Raw genomic sequence first — 13,051 nt, 5'->3', positions numbered from 1 at the left:
ACAACTGAGAAAAGTGTCTGCTGACACGGAATTACACAGCACTCCCTGAATTCTGTACCCACTCCCTTCACTGACATCAGTACAGATAGGCTTGAATATTTTATCTGCTTGGTAACTGTGAAAGGCATAAGCAAGCTTTTGTCACAGTCAGCAACTGTGCAGTGAATTAGCTGTTTAGAGAAAGTCGTCATGCCTTAATACATACTCTCTGGCTCTACCAACACCAAAAAAAAAAAAAAAAAAAAAAAAAGAAAAAAAAGAAAGCGAAAGAAAAATAATAGTCTAACTCCTCCAACACTGAAGCAAGCTGTTCCAACCTCTCCTGAGGTTCAACTGTCTGTTCCCCAGCTCTCACTGCGATTTCTCATCCTCCTCAGTAGAAGACATGCTTCCAGCACCTTGCTGAAACTCTTCTGCTTGCCACAGTGCAGTTTCTGAATATTTTTCTTCCCCAACACTTGCTCAGTAGCTCCCCAAGAAGGAGAAACCATCCTCCTCCTCCTCCATTACAATGCACTCCAACCCATCTTTGTAAGAGGAGCTTAAGAGCCAAAAAAAAGAATCAAGCAGAACAGTTCCCACCAACCACAACCGCAGGAAGCGAGCAAAGATGAGGTAGATTCTAAGTGCTATATTACATGTGAGCAAATGATATGACTAGCATATCACCTGTCATCTCTAGAGAGAACCAGCCGTGTACTGAAAACCTTAGATCAGAGTTAACTTAAGTCTCACTTTTTATGATGCATAACATATGAAACACCACAAAGCCAAGAAAACTATGTTGAATGAACCAGTAACACTGAAGTGTCAAGCCTGTTCCTGTCAGAAAGGTAGTTTGGAAGTAAAACTCATTATCCCAAGAAATGTTTCAAATATTAACAATCTTAAGGCCTTCATGCTTTTCCAGTTCTGAAAAGAGGGGAATATAACATAGTACATTTGAGAGGCTAAAGCCTACAAAAACAGCTAGTAGGGAAGCAGCCATGGCAGACTCAACAGTTCACTAATGCCAAATTCCAGACTAAACCACCACAGTATAATTATAGGTGATAAAGGACAAAGTCACTAAAAAATAATTCTGTTGCTAGTATTATGTTTTATTTTGGTATTTTTGTTGACCATTCTGATTTTGAAACAATGAGTCCAGTATTATATTTTGCCCAGATACAGCTTTCCTCTTGTTCTTTAAGCTAGATGTTAGCCAAATGTACAGAAACAGGACAAACCTCACTTGTTTTTTCTGCCATCAGAAAATGTAAAATCCAGGTAAAGCAGCGTACACCAGACACCTTTAATGAACCTATATCCCACGCAATAATCACATAAGGGATGCTCTCCAAGCTGCGAATTATCAAGCCACAATGATCTGCACAAGTACAGTGTTACCTGGTGCCAAATTTTACAGCAGAATTTCCTGGAGCAGTCAGAGCTAACACTTTTCATTGCAAGAAGTGGGTACAGACACACACCTTCAGGCAAACATGAACTGTCAAAGCATGTAAGATTTTGTTCCTGATCTTTTGTCCCTGCATAATGCTCGGTCCACCTACACTGATAAAAAAAGAGATACCACAACCTAGATGAGAAGATGGTAATTAACAAGGGTGAGGTGCCTGTTCAAATGGGTAAAGAAGCCTGTGTTCACATTCTTTACTGCTGCAACTCAACTCTTTCCAAATCCAGCTCCTGCAAAATGTTGGGGAGATGAGTCCTTGAGTTACTGGCTCAAACTTAACTTGCAAAAATACCTAGCTACTCACTGTGAAGCAAATATGTATCAAGAAAATGCCCTTTTAAAAGAGTAATTACATTTTTTCTTACTGCATACAGTTTACCCACCTCTGTAAAATGCTCACTTGATTTATGAGAACTGATACTAATCTATTACTGAAAAGCAAAAGATATAAATTCAGCAGTTACATTCTTCCTCTTCCATCTCCTATTCTTTCTAACAAGACTGGAGAAGGAACTGATGTCAATCAAAAGCTTCCCACTTAGATTTTGGAATGCTGGGAAGATAGATAAATATAATCAAGATTCAATTCAGGTAAATTCTTTACGAATTTTGGAGTTTAATAAATATCGTTTCCCTTAAGTATTTTTTTTTTCTTTTAGCATCTTTTGTGACCGCTGAAACAACTGTAAGACTGGTTCTTGAACAGCATATCAAAAGTTTCACGTGGGTTAAATCAGTATCCTGTGTCAGACAGAAGTGAATAGCAGATGCCTAAAAGGTAGGAGTGTACTAACGTGGAAAGCATACAAAGCCAGAAAATTCTCCTAGCCTCTAAATAGACGCAGCCTGGGAACTTCCTCAACCAATATAGATGGTTCTTCAGTCAGAAGATCAGAGAGAGTGAGCTCCAACAGTAAGAATTGGGTGTTGACTTGTAATATATCTAGCTACTTTTAATGAAATGAAACAAGCTGGTCTTACAAGGTTACCTCCAGAGACTGAAAGGGAATGCCTTTTGTATCCCATTCTGAAGAAAATGTTAGTTCCTTATGTGAAAGAAGCCTGCACGACGTACAAGACTAGAGAATTAGCGACCACAGCATTCTTCCTGTTTCGCATGAAACTGTATGCATCACTGGTTGAGTGACACAGACAAATTGCTTCTTTAACTGAAGTTACAGTAACTGAAGCACATCAGTTTGAGAATGCAAATATGCGTCAAACTCAGAAAAGCAAAAGAAAAGAGAACAGTTTCGGTTTTGTATATATACTAGCCTACAGATTGTTTCTCAGCTTCCAGATTTCACTGGCTTTTAACAAACGAATAAAGTTCTTTTATAGTATACTTGACAAAAAGTTAGTGTCCATGCAACATTCTAAACGGAGCAAAACCATCATTTGATGTCAGGAATCTAACTTAGATCCCATACAACAAATCATACCTTTTCCAAACAGTTAGCAAAACCCCATATACAAACCACCAGTAGTAGAGTCTTACTCAATCACGTCACCAACTGTGATTGGAATGAATCTAAGTGTAATACACTATTATTTGCTTTGGCAGCATTTTGTAGTCTGGCGTGACACGTGAGCAAAAACAGAGGTAGATCTGGACTAAATGTGAATTTACTGTCAACAGTTTCTTAGATTTGACAAACTCCAAGGGAAATGGAGTGCAAAATTTCATTTTGCAGCATTTTTTAAAAATTCCAACAATCTCAAACTTTCACACATTAAAAGTGTATCAATTATACTGTGTAAACATTTGGCTGCACATTACAGGAACTTTATAGGTCCTTTAACCATTTGTAAATATACTTGTTTAAAATGTAAGAAAACTAGTAATTTGAATAAACCCTCTAGTTGCTAAAATTCTCCATTGACCGGGAGAATTTTTTTTCTAGTTTTTTCTTTTTAGCAGTTAGAAGAGCTCTGTGTTTCAGATTTAGTCTGGGATTTGTTATGAGAAGAATGTTGACAGCACACTGACTTTTATAGTTGGTGCGGAGACATCAAGGACCTTTCAGCTCCCCATGTTTTGCCGGTGTGCAGGAGCACAACGGGCTGAGGGGAGCATGGCCGGAACAAAGCGCCCACAACTCCCCTTATGATTTGAACTTAGACTTAGGAGTGAGGGCCAAATTGGCCACTGGAATATTCCATGTCATGCGACATCATGCCCAGTATATAGATGAGGGTTGGCTGGGAAGAGAGTTCTTGCTCTTCCAGCAACTCTTCTTGGGAGGGCTTTCTCAGAACTCTAAGAGACTAAGAGTCTGTCTGTCTCTCTCTTCAGGCTTCTCACTCATTCGGGATTGCGGTGTCTGGACTTACCTGTTTCAGGATCACTTGCTGGGACGGGACAGGTGCTGGTCACTAAGTGGTGAGCAATTACACCTGCATCACTTGTTCATATATATTATTATCATTATGTACACACACACACATTATTATTGTTGTTGTTGTTATTTTATCATTATTACTTTTAATTTTGTTATTATAATTAAATTGTTCTTATCTTAATACACAAGCTTCCTTCCTTTTTCCCTTTAATTCTCCACCCCATTCCCCAAGGTTGGGGGAGGGTGAGTGAGCAGTTGTGTAGTGTTCAGATGCCGGCTGTGCTAAACCATAATATCCACTATTTACTGTTAGGAGATTAGAGTTCTTGAAAAAAACTGACCAATTTGTTAAACTTCCCATCAAGTACAATAAGGTCGTGAAAGTAAGTAAGTAAAAAATAAGGTCTTGAAAGCAAAATAAGGTCTTGAAAGTAAAATAAGGTCTTGAAAGTAAAATAAGGTCTTGAAATAAGGACCTGAAAGGTGGTCTCAAATATTTGAACATTACCAAGCAACTGCTTTCAAGGCCAGCTCAAGCTTTCACAGAATATCCTGCCAAATACTAGAGCTCACAAACAAGAAACATGAAAACTTTACAAAAACGCCCTAAGGAAAACACTTCAAAGGAAATACAAAGCATGATTGTTTATCAACAGAAAATTAAAAGACAGATTTTCAGAATACTGTCTTAGCAAGGAGAAAACTTTGTCTAGAGAATGGGATCTTGCTCAAATTGAGTGAAGCAAGAACCTCCAATTCAGCACAGAAGCATATGTTGATCAAAAATTAAAATATTAGTTTTGCTGAAAGCATCGTTTCATGCATTACCAATCATTTCTATGAAGCAAGTTAAGATGTCAACTTCATCTTTAAAATAATCTCGCATTTTAAAATCATGACAATAAGCACTTCTAGCTTATACTGGTTAGCATCCTAAAATGCTCAATACCCAAGTGCTCCAACATCAAAAGTTACTGCTATCAAAAACTTAACTGAATAACTTACCAACATTGCTTTTGACATAGGTAGAGCTGAATTAACACAGATGAAGAAAATTGTGCTGGGTTTGGCTGAGATAGAGTTAAATTTCTTCACAGCAGCTAGTATGGGGCTCTGTTTTGTATTTGTGCTGGAAACAGTGTTGATAACACAGGGATGTTTTTGTTACTGCTGAGCAGTGCTTGCACAACTTCAAGGTCTTTTCTGCTTCTCACATCACCCCACCAGCGCGCAGGCTGAGGGTGCACGAGAAGTTGGGAGGGGACACAGCTGGGACAGCTGATATCAACTGATCAAAGGGATATTCCATACCATATCATGTCATGCTCAGCATATAAAGCAGGGGGAAGAAGGAAGAGGGAGACATTCGAAGTGATGGCTTTTGTCTTCCCAAGTAAGCGTTATGCATGACAGAGTCCTGCTTTCCTGAAGGTGGCTGAACACCTGCCTGCCAATGAGAAGTACTGAATGAATTCCTTGTTTTGCTTTGCTTGCGTGCACAGCTTTTGCTTTACCCATTAAACTTTCTTTATCCCAACCCATGAGTTTTCTCACTTTTACTCTTCCAACTTTCTCCCCCATTCCACTAGGGGATCACGAGCGAGCGGCTGGGCAGCACTTAGTTGCTGGCTAGGGTTAAACAACGACAGCAGTGTATCAAGATCTATAAAGATTCAAATTCTCCCACAAAGCAGGTGCAAGAACTGACTATAAACTGCCCTACAACAGTACTCTTCACTCTTCATCCAGATGGGCCACCTGCAAGAGCTCTAATATAAAGACTGGTCTCAAACGCAGAAAGCCATATAGGTAATGGCTGTTTTGTCAAAATTGCCTGTGAGCAACCAACTCCCAAAGCTATGGAAGACAATGTAATGGTTACTATTTGTATGTCAGAACACCCCAATTATTCCATGCCCATTTAACAACAGATGAGAGTAACAGGAGAGATTACAAGGAACTGAATGCTGCTAAGAATAAAGGCAGCTAGTTGCAGAGTTGGTTTTGGGTGGAGGTTTTTTTGTTTTCTGTAAAGCTCCAAATCTCTGATAACCAACACGTTGCAGACTTTGTTCGAGAGGAAGACTGATGTTGCTTCACAGAAACACAAGCAGGAGAGTTTCACATTAAATAACCAAATGAGTTTTCCGTTTAGCCCAAGCAGTCCCCTAGAGCAGTGATATGGGAAAATCTGCCTCAGTTCCACCCCATTCCCAGAGGCTTAATTTATGCAGAGAATATTTAGGATCTTTTCAAGTGAGCTAAAGATTTGCATATCCTAAATTATCCTTTGGTAAATGCGAGATTACCTGGACTGCCTTCAAAAGCGGCAGAATATGGTAGTGTTTATTTTACATTAAAACAGCGTTAAAAAAAACCTCAACTATTATAAAACAAAAGCGTAAGGCCATTGTAATCTCATCTCCAGGTGGAACACAGGAAGCATGTCTACAGCACCTATTTATCAGCTTAATAATGATTTTGATTTTCTGAGATCCCTAGATAAAATAACTTTTAATAAATATTATTCCTGTTCAAGTTGGCATGTTTTTGAAACATCTGATTAAACCCATACACTCTTAGCAGATGAAAATGTCACACTAAGAATGGGTTAGTTTACAATTGAAATTAAATATTGCAACTTTCTTTAGCCTAGGAATGATACATTTTGACAGCCTAGTACAAACATGAACTTAGAACAAGCTTGCTCTACCCAAATGCTACATGCTACCTATTAACAAAGCAAAGTTTAGGTACAATACTTATTCAGAAACTAAGTATGCATTTTATGCCCTTTCTAAAATACATTATTAACAAAGAAAGAAAAGCTAGAATTTGAATGTGAAAACCCTTTCTATTCTAAAAGGCAAAAAAGCCAAAAGCTTAAATCTACATTATTTGACTTCCAAGGCGCTTAGCATCTGCAGTTTGTTCCCACCATAAGGTTGAGCTACTCAGCGTTTCTCAGAGTTGGTTCACTTTTATTTAAACACCTAAGTAGAGATCTTAAATTGAACTTTAGGGCTCCATATCTAAACCTTTTCTAAAACTGTTTTTGACATCTCACTGAAGTTTTAACAAATCAGAAGACAATTTCTGCCTAAGATATAACCTAAACTACAACAGATAAATTAATTACATATTGTTAGAAAAAAAAATGAACAGAACACATAATGAACCAAGATCAAACACACACGTTCCCTATTTTAACTGATAGAAGGCAGCAATCCCTCAGTGCACTTCTGTGTTTATTGTACAGACACCTTCCTAAGTAAAAGATTCACACTACTTTAACACTGTACTAGATCTACATGATTTCTCCAATGCTTTCAGCTCTGACAAGAACAGCTTACATAAAAAGCCAAAATATAATGAAGAACAGCATAAAGTACTTATGATACTGTCTGGGATCTATTTTTAGCACGAAAAAAGATGGCATCTTTGGAAATCCAAAAAGTAAAGAAACACATGTAGCTTTCTTCAGATAGGCATGCAAATTACAGATGACCTTTAAAAGCAAGATATTTCAGAGGTCATCAACAAAACACTTGATTCATATTAGAAAAAGGTGTGTAAAATACATTTCAAATGTCAAATGCTTTAATTACTATGAACTGAAAGCTTTTACAATTTTAAGAGAAAATAAAACCAAATCAACAGGTAAGTTTACAGTAACTCTAACAAAGAGCAAACTGCTGTACAAGTTTGAGTTTGTACTGCACTCACTAGTATAATTTGTTAACTCTGATGTAATTTTGTTATTGCAGAGATGCAGCAGAACAGGGCTTAACACCAGGCATTTTACTATTTAGTTTAGAAGCTCAATATCCTCTTACCCAAGACCAATTATTAACATCACAAAAAAAAAAAATGCAACACCGAAAGCCAGAGATTCTGAAATTTTGAAGGAATAAGGAAGAGGGGGCAGAGTAATTCATTATATCTTTACTCAGAAGCAAAAGTTACGATTTCATTAGATTGAGCACAAATAAATTCTGTAAAACGAGGCACTTTCATGCAGTTTAGCTATTTAGTGGCATTATGTTTGGGTTTTCATACAAAGATTATTTCTGGAAAACTACTCTGTGCAAACAATATAGAGTTACAACCTCTTCTCTTTCAGCAAAACAGAAGCATACACCATGTCAATACACAGGAGATTCCTTGCACATCTCTGCCGTCACCACATTGTACAACGGCCTTTCCTACAGACATGGGGTACTACATTATTTTAATAATCTGTGGCTTATCTGTGAATGAAACAGCCCTTCATCCTGCAGCAGTGCTGGCTGAGGATGGGAAAGCAATACCACACTAATCCAACTTGAACTGTTAACAAAATGTTTGAAACGTCCTCGCTGCAGTTTACGATGTCAAAGCATCAGTCATGCACAGAGCCTGCATCCATGTAGACCAACTCCAGAACTGATTTTGACTGTTAACAAGAAGAATGATTGTAGCTATACACAGTAACCAGTTACTGGTAAGAAAAGTTAAGACTGAGGTAGTTCTTAGAGGACCTGATTACAAACAGGTACATTGTTGAAATTGTTAAACTTGCTTCCTCCTGCCTTTCTTTTATCTTTTAAAGAAGTCACAGATAAGTTTGCTGTAAACCATTACATTCAGCCGCTGAGAATTGAAACAGCAACCAGCTGCATAAGATGGAGCATGGAGCTCGGTTCCTGGAGCCTGGTTGTTCTCCTCGAGGCTGTGTTTTCACAAATCTACATTACTCTTCTAATAACTGCAGATCCACTGACAAAGGTTTGTTTGCCACCAAAGCAATAGTAAAACAGACATGCTACAGTAGATGCTCTCTGACATAGGTTATGTACAAGAGAAAGGTAATTTCACTTCAGTACATTAAATTCCAAACTTAAAACCGTTTCCACTCTGCAGAGCAGCTGTACAAGTACCTAAAAAGTCAGTACAAGTACCTACACTCCCGAAACCATGGCAGCTGATAGGTTGCTACGTGATGTTCAAGACCGAGTGCACCAGCTCTCTGGAACAAGTAGATCAACTACATTTACAGACAAACTATCAATCCAATTTATGTATACAACTTTCTCCATCAGTTTTAAATGCTCTTGAGGTGTGTTTTTCTATTTGTCTAACTGAATAGATCACAAGACTTTTCGACTTACTGTTCATGGAAATCCAGCATTGGTGGCTCAAAACGGAGAGGCCGGCAATTTCCCCGATACAGGGATACACTGCAAAAAAAAAAAAAAAAAAAAATCAAAACACTGTAAAAGATATTGTTAAGTGATACATTTTTGCTCCCTTCCCATTGCAAATTGCCCTATTCTAGCAAAACATTTGATAATACTAATAATAGAGCAACTAACTCAAAAGAAGAAACAGCCTGACAAACTTGTTCAGTCAGAATACTGTAATTTTACCAGCTAGTTACATGATTATATGGTGTCTCCAAGAAAGATTATGCAAGAGTACGTATCTTGGAAATGGACATAATTGAAGTGTTAGTCATCACTATAAAGAGTAAAACTGAGTGAAACAGTAAACTGAACAGGTTATATAACCTTTCATAGCAATATCCAAGCATCTTCCTCAAGGTATAACAGTAATCTACATACACATTGTGAGTTTCTCTAGCTATATCTGTACTGGTACATAAACAATCTTGGACCCATATGATGGTACTGATGCCACATGAGAGAAAACATCCCATATCTATACTGTTAAAAAGTCAATCTCCAGAAGACAGCAACTCCACTTTAGAAACATTCCTTAGCTTTGTCTATACTATCCTCTCACTGGGAACTCTGCAGGAGAATGCCAGTAGAGAAAGACTAAAACTTAAATAACAGTCAAACAATCCAGTAACAAAGCACCTGGAAACATTCTCTACTACTGCTTAGCTCACCAGTACAGTTATAGAGAGCACAATCAATAACCCACAACATAAGTTACAAGAAAAAAATAAAACAAAAACCAGTTTCATTGACCGAAACATTTTCTCATTCAGAATGATGTCATTGTGACCACACTTAAGTATCTCTAATTCTGTAACACACTATTTTGGGCGGAGTAAAAATCATGTTTGTACATTAAAACATAAAACAGGGAGATGATAAGGTAAAAGAAATAAACAGGAAAGGCTAAAGAATGGCTCAAGACCAATAGCACTCTTTTTTTTTCCTTTAAATGCTTTTGTTACTGATGTTAAAATTGCACTCTTGTACTTGATACTTGTTCTCTGACAAGATCAATCTCTTGTATCAATCCTAGAGCCCCAAAGACAGAGCTGCAGCCATGTATCCAGGGTAAGCAAAGCTGCTCCACAAACCCTGCCAGGGCAGCAGAACCACCCAGTTCTGCCTCAGGGGAAGAAGTTAGGACATGGAAGATGCCCTCGGATGGGTGCATGTGGTTTGCCTTATGAATGCTGAGGCCTTGAACTCAATCAATCTAATTCCATCCAGCATACTTCCCGGAAAATTAATTATTGATCAAATTCATATGTCTTTCCATTCTCCAGAACCACTTCAACAAGGAAGCTATTTATAGGAGTAAAAATTTAAGAAAATGATATGAAATGTTAACTGTGTTCTCCAATAGCACAGATCTGGGCAACAACAGTGTAACAAATCCATTGCTTTTTTTTTTTTTTTTTAATAAAAATACGACTTACTCTAGTATTCTACAACTGATGCTTTACACTTCAAGTATAATACATGTGTAATAGGGAGATCTAGTCATGCTCATTGATTCACAGCTTTCTAAGTTTCGATGTCTAAGCATCTTCAATACTACTGAGAGCTTAGTCATCAAAAATAACTTTATCCACCTAACTAAAGTAAATTATTGGAGGAAGAGTAGGCATAGTATAGTTGGCTTTAGTGCATACTTGTTTGTGTGTGTGCATACATACATGCATATGTATACTTGTATGTATATATAGATCACAAAACAACAAAAATTAGGTGTACACTAACATGAAGAAATGTATTCAGATATACAGAAAATTACAGTTCTTGCTACCAAGTTCTGCTATGACTCATTATAGTCATTGAATAAGAGAGGGCTTAAGTACACCTTGCCTGGCTAAAATCAAATCTCATGGAACAAGTGCTCAACAAGTTTAGAGACACTGGACATACAAGAATAAAGTTGGAAAGTTATATTAGTAGTGATATTTTGAAATAACTCAAAGAGCTGTGGTCAACCGTTCAACGTCCAAGTGGAGGCCAGTGACAAGTGGTGTTCCACAGGGGTCAGTACTGGGGCCAGTGCTATTTAACATCTTTGTTGGTGACATGGACAGTGGGATCGAGTGCACCCTCAGTAAGTTTGTAGATGACATCAAGCTGTGTGGTGTTGTGGACATGCTGGAGGGAAGGGATGCCATCCAGAGGGACCTTGACAGGCTGAAGAGATGGGCCTGTGAGAACCTCATGAAGTTCAGCAAGGCCAAGTGCAAGGTCCTGCACACGGGTCAGGGCAACCCCAAGCACAAGTACAGGCTGAGCAGAGAATGGATTGAGAGCAGCATGGAGGAAAAGGACTTGGGAGTGCTGGTGGATGAGAGGCTCAACATGAGCCACCAATGTGCACTGGCAGCCCAGAAAGACAACCGTATCCTGGGCTGCATCAAAAGAAGTGTGGCCAGCAGGTCGAGGGAAGTGATTCTGCCCCTCTACTCTGATCTCGTGAGACCCCACCTGGAATACTGCGCTCAGCTCTGGAGTCCCCAACACAAGAAGGACATGGAGCTGCTGGAGGGGGTCTAGGAGAGGGCTGCAAAGACGATCTGAGTGCTGGAGCACCTCTGCTATGAAGACAGGCTGAGAGAGTTGGGGCTGTTCAGCCTGGAGAAGAGAAGGCTCCGGGGTGACCTTATAGCAGCTTTCCAGTATTTAAAGGGGGCCTACAGGAAAGCTGGAGAGGGGCTTTTTACAAGGATGTGTAGTGACAGGACAAGGGGCAATGGCTTTAAACTGAAAGAGGGGAGATTTCGATTAGATATAAGGAAGAAATTTTTCACTCAGAGGGTGGTGAGGCAGTGGAACAGGTTGCCTAGAGAAGTTGTGGCTGCCCCATCCCTGGAAGTGTTCAAGGCCAGGTTGGATGAGGCTTTGAGCAACGTGGTGTAGTGGAGGGTTTCCCTGCCCATGGCGGGGGAGTTGGAACTAGATGATCTTTGAGGTCCCTTCCAACCCGAACCATTCTATGATTCTATGAAAGCATATAACAAGGAGATAATGTGACTTCAAAGTGATCATATAATTTTTCAAAGTTTATGGTCCAATTAAAAAAATCCAACAAAACAAAACAAAAACAAACAAAAAAACCCACAAAACAAAATTACACCATCACCACACATTTGGAGTCCATTTTTAAACCGAAAAGGACAAAAAGGACATGTACCTCTATTGTCAAGATGACACTAAACAGAAACTACTCTTCTTCAATAATGATTTTTTAAATAGTTTTGTCAATTTTTTCCTCTTTCAAAACACTGAACAGTCAGCCAGCACCTCTTTTTTGTCAGTAATTATTGGTAAAAGGATGTATCAATTCCTTTTACGGATAAGTCACCAGAAATATTTACAGTATTTACAAAAGTGATAATGAAGATCTTTCTTTCAAATGCATTTAAAATACAGTCAAAAGTAACTTGACCTAACTTGAACAATCAAGACATACACAATTCTCCACATACATGAAAAGTTTAAACAGCATTTTCTCAGACTGCATAGCTACATTATCCTGAATAGCCATTTAGACAACACAGAATTTTTAAACAGAATCATAGAATCATCTGGTTGGAAGAGACCTTCAAGATCACCGAGTCCAACCATTCACCCTGCACTGTCAGGGTCCCTAAACCATGTTGCTCAACACCAAATCCACACGGTTTTTAAACACCTCCAGGGATGGGGACTCCACCACCTCCCTGGGCAGCCTGTTCCAATACTTCACAACCCTCTCTGTAAGGAAATTTTTCCTGATATCTAACCTAAATTTCCCCTGGTGCAACTTCAGGCCATTCCTTCTCGTCCTGTCATTCATAACGTGGGAGAAGAGATTGACCCCCATCTCCCTACAACTTCCTTTCAGGTAATTGTGGAGAGCGATTAGGTCCCCCCTGAGCCTCCTCTTCTCCAGACTAAACAGTCCCAGCTCCCTCAGCCGCTCCTCATAGGGCAAGTGCTCTAAATCCTTCACTAGTTTGTTGCGCTTCTCTGAACCCGCTCCAGCACCTCAATGCCTTTCTTGA

General features: G+C 38.9%; 1 protein-coding gene across 2 annotated transcripts in view; it reads right to left on the bottom strand.

Moving 5' to 3' along the window:
- Positions 1-13,051, bottom strand: part of TMEM131 (transmembrane protein 131) — a 111,842-nt gene that overhangs the window by 57,781 nt on the left and 41,010 nt on the right. For both annotated transcript variants that reach the window (XM_086619283.1, XM_086619276.1), the window contains exon 4: positions 8,952-9,020. In XM_086619283.1, the coding sequence (XP_086475409.1) occupies positions 8,952-9,020 (69 nt within the window). The remainder of the gene's footprint in view (positions 1-8,951; positions 9,021-13,051) is intronic.

Source organism: Tauraco erythrolophus, chromosome 1, assembly GCF_009769465.1.
Source record: "Tauraco erythrolophus isolate bTauEry1 chromosome 1, bTauEry1.pri, whole genome shotgun sequence".
In the NCBI taxonomy this organism is placed as follows: Eukaryota; Metazoa; Chordata; class Aves; order Musophagiformes; family Musophagidae; genus Tauraco; species Tauraco erythrolophus.
The sequence above is the reverse complement of the archived record's forward strand: the minus strand, read 5'-3'. Positions and strand labels throughout refer to the sequence as shown.